Source organism: Lepidochelys kempii, chromosome 1 (genome assembly GCF_965140285.1).
Source record: "Lepidochelys kempii isolate rLepKem1 chromosome 1, rLepKem1.hap1, whole genome shotgun sequence".
Lineage (NCBI taxonomy): Eukaryota > Metazoa > Chordata > Testudines > Cheloniidae > Lepidochelys > Lepidochelys kempii.
Window position 1 is genome coordinate 228,192,694 of NC_136380.1, and position 12,545 is coordinate 228,205,238.

General features: G+C 44.0%; 1 protein-coding gene across 9 annotated transcripts in view; it reads right to left on the bottom strand.

The window, feature by feature from the left end:
• The window catches only part of ARHGAP8 (Rho GTPase activating protein 8), a 176,667-nt gene that overhangs the window by 43,363 nt on the left and 120,759 nt on the right, over positions 1-12,545 (bottom strand). For 4 of the 9 annotated variants that reach the window (XM_073316323.2, XM_073316314.2, XM_073316294.2 and 1 more), the window contains 2 exons: positions 11,008-11,111; positions 6,601-7,616 (listed from right to left, as the gene is read on the bottom strand). The exons of 1 other annotated variant lie outside the window; for it this stretch is intronic. In XM_073316323.2, the coding sequence (XP_073172424.1) occupies positions 7,419-7,616; positions 11,008-11,111 (302 nt within the window). In that variant the 3' untranslated portion in view covers positions 6,601-7,418. Of the gene's footprint in view, positions 1-6,600; positions 7,617-11,007; positions 11,112-12,545 lie in introns of those variants that run through there. 4 more of the 9 variants (XM_073316346.2, XM_073316355.2, XM_073316333.2 and 1 more) reach the window with 1 other exon arrangement.

The window sequence follows — 12,545 nt, forward strand, 5'->3', positions numbered from 1 at the left end:
TTCTCCAATGAAAGACGTTCTACAAGTGCAATGTATTATTATATACTATACACAGAGAGACATAACAGATATAGTAATGCGATCACTCATACTTATGATAATTAAGAATTATAACAACTCCTTTGGTTAATGGCTCTGTTCTATCATTTCACGTTTCTGTATGGATTCTGGACAGCACATAAGTCACCTTATTTCTAGGAGCATTTAATAATCAGACTAATCCTGGGAACAATTTTAAACTCCTAATAGCTCAGTAAACTAGAATGTGTAGGCAATTTATTTTCTGCATATTGTCACTACAGGTAACACTCCATTTCTCACTTCATGAATGCATTTTATTGTTTTAAACTGAAACCCAGCACGTGTTTCCAACAGATTATCTCCATAATCATTTCCTTTTTGCTATGAAAATGATCTGAAAATTGTTCTTTGATGCAAGGGAAGAGTTCGCAAGGGCACACTGTACAAAAGCTGGAATTGTGCAATTACCATTTGTAAAGAGAAACTGTTATCAAAGTAACTGCAGGGGACATCTCCAGGAACCCTCTTGGAGTCAGGAAATTTGAAACATACATTTTTCTAACATGAATTTCACTATAAACCCTTCTGAATAACGCATAAGATTTGATTTAACATCATAGTTAATTCTGATGTTCAGTCCCAGATAACAGGGGTTCTTAGGGCAGATTACCACACCTACACACCTGTTTAGCGACTGACCTGTGCAGTTGTTGCAAGTCTTTTGACATCAAGGTGCCTTCTGTCTTTGAAGGATCTTTCCTAATGACAATGCTGAAGCATAACAGTCCGGACAGGTCTACGCTATAGACTTGCACTGGTATAACTACGTTGCTCAGGGATGTGAAAAATCGCAGCGGTACATAAACTATGCCCGACGGCATAGTTGCATCTTCACTAAGGGCTTGGCTACACTTGCGAGTTAGAGCACATTAAAGGAGCCCCAGGCGCACTAGCTCACTACCCGTCCACACCGGCAAGGCACGTAGAGCGCTCTGACTCAGCGGCTAGAGCGCTCCTGGTACTCCACCTCGGCGAGTGGAATAACGTTTGGTGTGCCCCCGCTGGGTGCCGCAGCACCAGTGGGGACGCCCTGGTCTGTTAGTGCGCTCTGATCGGCCTCTGGAAGCGTCCCACAATGCCTGTTCTAGCCACTCTGGTCATCACTCTGAACTCTACTGCCCTGCCCTCAGATGACCAGCCGTCAGATCGACCCTTTAAATTCTCTGGGAATTTTGAAAATCCCCTTCCTGTTTGCTCAGCAAGGTGTGGAGTGCTCTCAGCAAATCTTTCCAGGTGACCATGCCAGTATAGAGTAATGGCGAGGTGCTGGACCTCATCAGTGTTTCGGGGAAGGAAGCTGTCCAGTCCCAGCTGCGCTCCAGCTGTAGGAATTACGATACCTTTGGGCAGCTATCAAGGGACATGCTGGTTAGGGGCCATGACCGGGACGCACTGCAGTGTAGGGTTAAAGTGAAGGAGCTGCAGAATGCCTACCGCGAAGCCCGTGAGGCAACCAGCCGCTCTGGTGCTGCCCCTGCAACCTGCTGTTTCTACAAAGAGCTGGACGCAATACTTGGGGGCGACCCCACCTCCACTCCGAGTAGCACCATGGACACTTCAAACTCCAGTTCAACAAGGCAGGAGGAAGAGGAGCAGCAAAGTGGGAGCGAGGGTGCTGAGGCAGAGGAAGACACCCCAGAATCCCTAGATGCATACAGCCAGGAGCTGCTCTCAAGCTAGGAGGAAGGTAGCCAGTCGTGGCAGCCGGTGCTTGGGGAAGGACAAACACCAGAGGAGATGCCCAGTAAGCGGCTTTTATTTTGGGAAGGAAGTTATTCGGTGCAGGATCTTGGGGCGAGGAGGGTTAGGGCTGCATGCATGCCTAGAACGCGGAATAGGGTGTTGATGTGCTCTCTCACATCGCAGTAACTGGCCTCAGTGATCTCTTCAAAGGTCTCATCCAGAACTTGGGCAATGCGCTTGCACAGTTTTCTCGGGTAAGCCACTGTGGTCCTTGTCCCAGTAAGGCTAACTTGTCCATGCCACTGTGCCGTGAGGAAGGCTGAGTATGATAACAGGATATACACAAATCTGTGATTGTACCGTTCCCCACCCCACCCCCTTGCCCTTTCTGTTTCTCAAGCAGTTGTGTTTCTTGTCAATAAATGGATTTTTTGGCTTTGAAAACATTCTTTATTATTACATAAAGTAAAAGATACCTTAGCCCAGGAAAGCAACAGGCATGGCCAGTCAGCGTAGCAAACACAGATTCCTACTAACATTGGAACCACTGCACTTCACTCCTGTGCAGGGCACCAGAAATTACTGGTGGCTTTCAGCCTCAAATTGCTCCCTCAAGGCATCCCTAATCCTTGCAGCCCCGTGCTGGGCCCCTCCAATAGCCCTGCTCTCTGGCTGGTCAAATTCAGCCTCCAGGTGTTGAACCTCCGAGTTCCATGCCTGAGTGAAGCTTTCACCCTTCCCTTCACAAATGTTATGGAGGGTACAGCACGCAGATATAACAGCAGGGATGCTGTCATCAGCCAGGTCCAGCTTCCCATACAGAGAGCGCCAGCAGCCCTTTAAACGGCCAAAAGCACACTCCACAGTCATTCTGCACCGGCTCAGCCTGTTGTTGAACTGCTCCTTGCCGCTGTCAAGGCTCCCTGTGTAGGGTTTCAGGAGCCACGGCATTAACGGGTAAGCAGGGTCTCCAAGGACCACAATGGGCATTTTGACTTCCCCTATGGTGATCTTCTGGTCTGGGAAAAAAGTCCCGGCTTGCAGCTTCGTGAACAGGCCAGTGTTCCGAAAGATGAGTGTGTCATGCACCTTTCTGGCCCAGCCTGTGTTAATGTCAATGAAACGCCCATGGTGATCCACAAACGCCTGGAGAACGATAGAGAAATAGCCTCCGAGTACATTAATTGGAAGGGGTAAGTGGGCTGGTGCCAGAATTGGAATATGTGTGCCATCTATCACCCCTCCGCAGTTAGGGAAACCCATTGGTGCAAAGCCAGCCACAATGTCATGCATGTTACCCAGAGTCATGGTTCTTCTGAGCAGGATGCGATTAATGGCCCTGCAAACTTGCATCAACACAATTGCAACGGTCAACTTTCCCACTCCAAACTGGTTAGCGACCAATCGGTAGCTGTCTGGAGTTGTCAGTTTCCAGGTTGCAATAGCCACCCGCTTCTCCACCATCAGGGCAGCTCTCAATCTTGTGTCCTTGCACCACAGGGTGGGGGCGAGCTCCTCACACAGTCCCATGAAAGTGGCTTTTCTCATCCGAAAGTTCTGCAGCCACTGCTCCTCATCCCAGACTTTTATGACAATGTGATCCCACCACTCAGTGCTTGTTTCCCGAGCCCAAAAGCGGCGTTCTATGGCGGTGAGCATGTCCATGAATGCCACAAGCAAACTCGTGTCATATGCATTACTCGAGTCAATATCCTCGTCGAAGCCCTCATTGTCACTTTGGATCATAAGGAGTAACTCGACTGCCAAACGTGACGTGCTGGTGAGACTCATCAGCATACTCCTCAGCAGTTTGGGCTCCATTCCCACAGACCGAAAGGGAAGACAGAGCGCGCAGTACAAAAACTATTGGAAGATGGTACCAAATGTGGACGGAAGCACAGGGATTGCTGGGATGCGAAGCGATGCATCATGGGGCGCTGCGACAGGACCCAGAATGCCCCCCCGCTCCCTTACCATAAGCCACAGTGCCAGAATGGGAAGAGGTGCTCTGTGGGATAGCTACCCATAATGCATCTCTCCCAATGCCACTGCAAGTGCTGCAAATGTGGCCACGCCAGCGCGCTTGCAGCTGACAGTGTGAACACACGGCAGCACTTTCCCTACTGCGCTCTCTGAAGGCAGATTTAACTCACAGCGCTTTACATCTGCAAGTGTCACCAGGCCCTAAAGCTCTACAGCAGCACAGCTGCACCGGTGCAGCATTTTAAGTGTAGACCTGCCCAAAGGCAGTGAATGGCTGGGAGGGGGTAGAGCCAGCTATCACCTACCACACTTTTCACTGCTGCCAGCTGAGAAAAAGTGACTAGAAGCGGGCATGTACCATCACCAGCGTGAACACTGCTCATAATCAGGAACAGTATTACATTTTCTAAGCAATATCAAATTGTTCAAACTGTGGGATATCGTATGATCTTGTTCATAGAAATAAAACAATCCTGGAATCAGAAACTCCATTCTGTACTTCAGTTGGTAAATGACAGAAGCCAGCGATCTCTGAAAAATGATCATTTATAAAGACTAAAAGGAAAAACTGCCATTTGGTATGTGACAAATATGTAAAACAGATTCACTCTTTAAATCGCTCTCGGTGCCTACGAGCAGATAAAGTAGCTAAAGCCATGCACACTGCAGGTACTTTTACTTGTTGCTAGGCACCAGCCACTGATTCACACAGTAAGAGATCAGTTTCTGAGCCAGTCAAAGATCAGCCAAATGCTGTAGCATATACCAAATCCACCTTTGTAGGAAGCAGTGGACCTCTGGGGAACAGAAAACTAATGCAAGGAGTCAGAAAAAAAAACAACTTTCCTCTAGACCCAGTGCTTCTCAAGCTATCTGATGTGGGGGACTGGCAATTTTTTTTCCCAGCAGACCGGCAGCCGATGGCTTGAGGACTGGCACCGGTCCGCGGGCCACCACTTTGGAGTAGCACTGCGCTAGGGTGAATTGCTGCTGAGTTAGCAATCTATTCTGGCTAGGGCTCTGCTTTCACTATGCTGTAACTGATACTGGGATACTTCTGTCACTGTTTTCTAGTGCTGTACAAAAAGAGAGCCAGAGAATGTGGTGAAATCCTAGCCCCACAGAAGTCAATGGCAGAACTCCCATTGTCTTCAGCAGAGTCAGGATTCACCCCAAGGTGTTTTGGTACAGTATTTTGCCTAGACTCCTCTCTACTTAAATCACTGATCAGTGCAACATTCCCCAATGTTTGAAAACCATTAGTACTGTACTGGAAGTGCCATTCTGACCAGTTGGATTTTGGAAAAATCTGAATGATAACATTTTGTACTTCTACAGTAATTCTCAGCCAGTAATCTCAAAGCACTCTAAAAAAAGCAGGCTTTTTTTTTTTTTTTTTTACTCAAGGAGAATTGGAGACTTAGAAAGGTGAAATAACTGCCACTGGATAGCTCTCTCACTCTGGGCAAGAAATGGTATTAGAAAGTAGGTTTTCTAATTCTCAGTTTCATGCACTGGCCTGTAGGCCAAGTTCCTCTGATATAAATGTTTGGTGCCAATTCACAGAATAGTATCTTCAAATTGCTGTGCTGTACTGCACTGCACAGCAATGTATTTGTCTTAACAATTTATGACATAAAACTGACTGAACACAGAGACTGAACACATTTCCTCCTTTGCAACCTCATTTTCCTGAAAGTGCAACAACATTAAATTCATAAACTCATCTTAATTATTCTCTTTATACTGTGCAACATTTTATATGTAAGTAGCAAAGTTATGCCAAACTGGCCACTTGATACCCGATGAAGTGGGTTTTAGGCCACAAAAGCTTATGCCCAAATAAATTTGTTCGTCTCTACGGTGCCACAAGTATGCCTCTTTTTTTTTAACAAAGAACAGACACTGAACAATAGATATTTAAAAGCCCAAATTTTGAAACACTTGATGAATTAAGAGAAAATTACACCATAATTTAAATTTTAAAAGGATGTGACATACAGTACAGCTTGTTCTATAGCTTTTTGATTATTGACATTTTAATAATTTCCTTTTATAGCCTTATGCATGTACATGACATCTACTGGGCAAACATAGGACTGACATAGTTCGATGGGTACTCTCTCCTATTTTCTCTAAATTGCCAAAAAGAATAAATCACTACTTGCTCTCTCACACAAGGATTTGGAAGCCTGCATCTGTCAGACAGGCAGATAGATACTTAGTAGCTATCAAGATGAGAGACTAGAAGCACAAGCCCCCAGTTAGCTAGAACCGCTAGAAGGAAAAGGGTTGCTTTGTTTTTGAAGGTGAAGGGATAATCAAACTGGTCTCCATGGATCATTGTCTTTACTATATCCTGAAGGGTACGTCTCCTTCAGCAGCTTTGTATGGGAGCAGGAGAAGCAGATGTTTGGGAAAATACTGCTTACTTTGGTCACCACTACTTCAGTCCCTTTTGCTGTTACAAGGACAACATCCGTATCCTGTTCCACTAATGATCAGTAGCAGACAGAGGGAGCAGAACTGTAAAGTGGTATTCAAATACAAGTATCTAGAGAGAAAACACAGAAACTCCCCCTTACATTACTATGGCTAATTATTCCCACTGGGATTAATGTCATCCCACCGATAACACACACTAGATTAGATAAAAGTGCCATCAGGAGTATTTTCCAGGGTTCAGGGTGGGTTAAGGTTTTCTTTCTTTCTCTCTTTTTTTTGGGGGTGTGTGCGTGTGTGTGTGTGTGTGTGTGGGAGAGACTGATTTTAGGAGCAGATTTCTAACAACTCAAAAAACTTGAAGAGCATACAGCAAATAATGAAAACATTCAATGCCTTTTTCAAACAAGGTTTTCTTACATTCTGTATTAACTATATACTGATACAAACAGAAATTCTTTAAAAATAAAAACACAAATTACTTGATTTTTAAAACCTCAAGAGTGCTTGTGTAATTTTCCACTTAGTTTGCACATGCAACTACAATGGTTGGACAGGCATACTAGATATTTAAAAGCACAGAGACAGATGTATGCATAACCTAACTGACACTGGCAAATACTTTGGTTTTCATGGTACTTGCACGTAAACGCAGACACAAGTGCACACTCTTTTTGTGCATGTGGGAATGAGTGCCTGAAATTCTGAAAAATTGATCTATAATTTGTATATATTTGAAGACTTCAAAAGAAACTTTTTCCAGAGGAAAAAATTGCCTGTATAGCCCTACTGCAAGAAGGGGTATGATGGTCCAGAAGTTATGGCCCAAGTGATGACTTAGCATCGCCCTAGAAAAAAATGCCACAAAGTAGGAAACTTCAGGATGCTTAAATAAATGACAGTCTTATCTACTGTTATGAATTTTTAAACTAACAAATATTTAACAATTGCTAAAGATTATGAAAAGAGGAAAGTTTATGCCACTTTGACCTGTAGGTTTGTGAATGTTTATATACACACATCCACATACAAACAGTATCGGTAAGCATATTTCCCCTAACATCTTTGATATCTGCAAAATCATGGTGATGCAAAATTGAGAAAAGGATTTTGCTCTGTATATGAAATATACTTGTTTCTGTAAAATCCTGTGTATAGTAAATTCTCATAGGTTTATATGTGAAGATTTCTGCTAAGGTAGGCATATTCCTTTTCCCTTTTTGTGAACATTAAGGTAAGATATCACCAGGTACGGTTCGTGAACTAAAGATCTTGGAGTAGAAATCTATCAGTAATTCAGTGAAGAGATTCAGAGGATTCAAAGCACTCAGGGAAGAAGCTCCTTCAGGCGGCCAGATTAAATTCAACCCAAAGACACATGCCAGGTTGGATCCAGTCATTTTGTTATAAATACTCTCCTGGGATACCTGGAAAAAAACATACATACCACCAAAAGTGACAAATGCAAGCAACGTGAAGGGCCAAATTCCACATGGAGCTGCCTGGTGTGAATATTCTAGAACCACAGGGCCTAAATGGATCCTGAAAGGTTAGCCCACCTCGAGGTTGAGCACATGGTAGCTATGCAGTTGCCCAGCCCAAGCCCCACCTCAAGGCTGAGTCCACAGCTCTGCGCCACCCAGGTGCTGAGGAATGGCATTGGGGAGTCACTAAAAAAGCAGAGTGCTTCCCCAATCCCATGACAGGGGGCTGATTGACAGCTAGTGGCATAGGAAGGCCATGCAGCCATAAATAGGGTTTTACCAGTTGATGACTTGGAGAATACAGGTTCTATTGGACCAAAGATCACAACGGTCCTCCCATTGTAACTTGAGGGGAAATAAGGACAGTGACACCACTCCCAATCTCCCTCCAAAATCTAATCTTTCTTGGTTAGAAGGAAAGGACACACCCTTGTGAAAAGGTAGCAGTAAGCCTGGGGGTTACTGCAGCTATGAGACCCAGCTGCCAGGAGTGAGAAGGACCAGGATTCATGGAGGGCAGCTTGGCATTGCATAAGTTCTAAGGATCCTCCACCTGAGAAAGCAGATATTGATCCCGTCTGGTGGCTTTCCATACACAACCCAGTTTTCCTCCCTTGAGTTGACATGGCTACAGCGCTCAGGGGTGTGAAAAATGCACATCCCTGAGCGTCGTAGCTCCACCAACCTAACCCCCAGTGTAGATGCAGCTAGGTTGACAGAAGAATGCTTCCATCAACCTAGCTACTGTCAGCCAGGGAGTTGGAATTCCTAAAGTGATGGAAAAACCTCTTCTGTCACTGTAGTCTGCATCTATATTACAGGGTAACAGTGGCATGGTCACGGCGTTGTAGCTATGCTGCTATAGTGCCCATGCTGCAGACCTGGACGCAGTATTGATCTGTCCAGTGAAGAGCCGGCTTACTCAGCCATCTGGGGCTTATGTGCCCCTTACCACCACATAAACCAAACTCAAGATTTAGCCTCAAACTGAGTAATTGCAAACTAGCCTGCATGTCATTCTGTAAAGAGGAAAACAACCCATTTCCTGACAAACAAATTGAATTATGTATTCATTAACAAGGCTGTGTTGTAAATTTTTCACCGTATTTTTATAACTGGAGCCCAAAAAAGTGCTTCTGCAAAATAATTTGCACACATATAAGCAGTTTTTGGAGCCCGCTAAGCTCATCTATTCATGCATAAATCAACTTACTGCACATGCCAATGGAAACTTGTACATACAAATACTCGTTTGTGCACGCACACACATTTTGTGAACTCAGCTGAGCATCCATGCATGTAAATCTTTTGTGGGCACCATTTAGGGCCTGAGTCTTGAAAACACAGCTTGTTTTCCCCTTGTTATTTGTATTATGGTAATGCCTAGATACCTCAATTGTGGGACATTGTGTTAGCTGCTGTACAAACATGCAACATTTTCCACTACTCAGATTTTCTCTTAGTGGTAAGGTACTGCTGTTGCCCAAAATGATCATTTTCTAGCAGCCTGAGATATTCCTGAGTGGGGAATAGACAGTTTGCTCCTTTTTCAGTATGCTGGGCTCATTATGGAAGGAATCATTTACTGCTAGTCTAAGGTCAAAGGACTTGGAGCCATTCCCATAACTCAGGTCTTTTACTGCTGTTGGAATCACATTGTCTTGTTGTAGTGTCCCTTGGTCACAAGAAGATCGGTCGTTAAGTAAGGGGGTAGAGACTGCATAGCAAAGTGTTGGTCTTTTGCTGAGAAGCTTGAATCAAATTTACCATCTTTAAAAACTGTGTCTCGTGATTACATTTCATCCCATTTCATAAAATTACCACAAGTACCTCTTACGCTACTCAAGGCTGAACTTGTGAGGGAATTAAATTACCTCTTATATGTAAGAAGGGTGATGGTCACAAGTAAAAACTGGGATTATTGGAAGAGCAGTGTGTTCAAGTTTGAATTATGGCTGCTTGCATCGCACACCTGACCTATGATGAATAGAAATCTCCAGCTTCCAGGTTGTTTCACATTCCCTTGACCTTTATGAATGCAAATACTCCCTCAAACGTGAAAGATTAAAAGCTACAGATCAGCAAAAATTGCAGATCTGAGTGCTAATATCAACTTGACTCTGTGCTTTACATAACAAGGCACACTCAAAAATAAATGCTATGTTCTGTTGCCCAATTATAGAAAACACTATGTAGTACTTTTGCACACCTCATTAACACCTCAAGTGTTCAGCTCTTAAGAAGTGCGTCGAGATGGTGCATCTAGTATTGGAACAAAGGCACTTACACGATTCATAACACTGAGGAGAGATCAGTTGCTGAAATAATAGCAAATGACGTGAGGATTTTTATAATAGCTTTTGGAGTTCAGTTAAGTAATGATAAATGAACATGTAGGTATGAAAGGTACGCACTAGTTTTGTCTGCGTCAGGGTCGGATCAGTGTGTTTCCTTTAATACTGCTTTTTGGTGAGGTTTTGCTATAAAGAGGCATTAAAATAACTTGTTTCTGAAACGTGGCTCACAAGCCCTGAGGACCAATTCGTCAGATGGTATAAATCAGCAATGTGCCTGAGAATTCCACGGGATTTGTGAGTGCCCAGCACTCTGAAAATCAGCCTGCTTTACTTAGGTGCCTCATAAATATGTATGAAGGGGCTTAAATTTAAGCATCCAGGCTTGAAAAGGTCAGCCCAGAAAGATGGCAAATTGGGCAGTAGGAAGGGAGATTGCATTGCTGCTACTATTGCTATATTTCTCTTCTGTGAATAAACAGATGACTTTGGACTCCAGGGGCTACTGATCCAACACCTTTCTCAGGCACTAAAGGCTTTACAGGCTTGTTTATTTTATCGCTGGGGGAGGGAAGACATCATTTTCGAGCTTTTTCTAAAAAGGTATTTCACACAAAAAGGGAAAGTAAAAAAAAAGATTAAAAAATCAAAAGCACTAGAAATGTGGAAGTGTCCCTTTTAAACACATGAGCAAGCGTGTGGTTTTATGTCTATTTAGACCGTGGTTTCAATGATTTATACAGAGTTTTATACTGACGTTATCACTGAGGTCATTGTTCAACTCTGGCTTTTATTAGAATCATAGAATATCAGGGTTGGAAGGGACCCCAGAAGGTCATCTAGTCCAACCCCCTGTGGATATGTGGAAGTGGATATGTGTTGCAGCCTGAAGCTGCTGCATTGACAATTAATGCACAACATCCTTTTTGCATTTCTCCAACTCTTCCAATTCTTTTTCTTTTCTTTTAAATGTTGAATTTTGCAAAAACAGACTTTTACAAAAAGTCTGCCAGAATTATGGGAATTTTGCCTGTACTCACCATATGAAGGAAGCATATCAAGTATTTCAGAACAACATAATTGTGCTCAGGAAGTCCTTGGATTACTTGTTTACAGCTCGTCACTCGTAAACTACTTTCCACACCTGTAATATCAAGGTCATATGTAATCTAATCCAATAGGCATCAAAATATAGATAAGGTTGCAATTTTCTTTTTAGGACAATTTATAAACTTAGTGACACCTGCAAAAATCTGGTGAAGTTACTTTGGATTTACATCTCTGTAAGTGAGAGCTGAATTCAGCTCAATCTGTGTACACTACTTCCCTTTGTTGGGATATGTGATGGGGCAGTTGCCCCTCACTGGCAGAAAAGGGATTAAAAGCAGCCCTAGGGAGGCTGCACTGGAGGTGGCCAATTAGAAAGGGGTTGAAGGGAACAGCCAGTCAGGGCCAGGCAGGCCAATATAAAAAGGGAGCTGAAGGGCTGAGGAGCACAGTTTTCTGCTGGGAGCCCAGGGAGGAAGGACTGTGTCTCTGGAGGGCTGAGAGAACTGCCAGCACCATGGACACAGCAGTGCTGCTAGCTGGGACTTGGGGAGCAAGAGACAGTTTCCTGGCTGGTTGCTGGGGTTTGCAGGCTGAGGCAAGGACAATAAGGATACTGGGGCCACAAGGAAGTGGCCAGACAATTTGGTACAGTAGCCACTGAGGAAAGTGGCTGAACAGTGGACTGCAGGTCCCCCGGAAGCGGGGAGCACAGTGTGTGGCATGGATGGAGGGCTGTGTCACTGAAGAGGATGCTGTGGTCCTTGGAGAGATGTGGGTTCTGGAGCAGGAGTGATGGTGAGGCACCACCCAAAGAGGGTGCACTAACATGCAGAGCTAATTCCCAAGACAGCCAGCAGGAGGTGCTGGAATGGTGAGTTGCACCCTGTTACAGGATAATAATTAGTGACATGCCTTTAGATTGCAAAGACACTTTCAACTGAGATTTTCTAAGCATCTTCCAAGTATTAATTAAGCCTCGCACCATCCTTGTGAGGTAGGCAGGGATTATTATGCCCATTTTACAGACAAGAGAATTGAGAGAGAGAAGTGAAGTTAATCAAAAATCATGATGTTAGTCACTGATAGAGTTATGAATAGAATCTAAAACACCTGATTCCCAGCCCCTCATATAATCACTGGACAGCACAACTCAGAGCCTGAGAATAACTCTCAGACTATTTTCTCTAGCATATGAGTTAGCTGAAGCTGTTCCTTTGCTACAGGGAAATTTCATGGTCCTAAATTTGAATCCCATTACCTCTCTTTCTGTACTGGGTACAGCTGCTACTATATTTATTCCCTGACTCAACTCTCAATGAGACCCCTGCCACTCAAAATGCTCTCTCCTTACTCATATACCTGCAAACATACCTCTGTTGTGACCCTGCACCAATCCTCCATGTTCAAGTCCTAGGCAGAGACTCACAAGATGGTGATTTCTGTGGGTATGCATTTTCTAGAAACTAGCTTGACATCATTAAACTCCTTTTCACTAATGAGCTAAATAGAGTTTGAACCTAAGACTGCC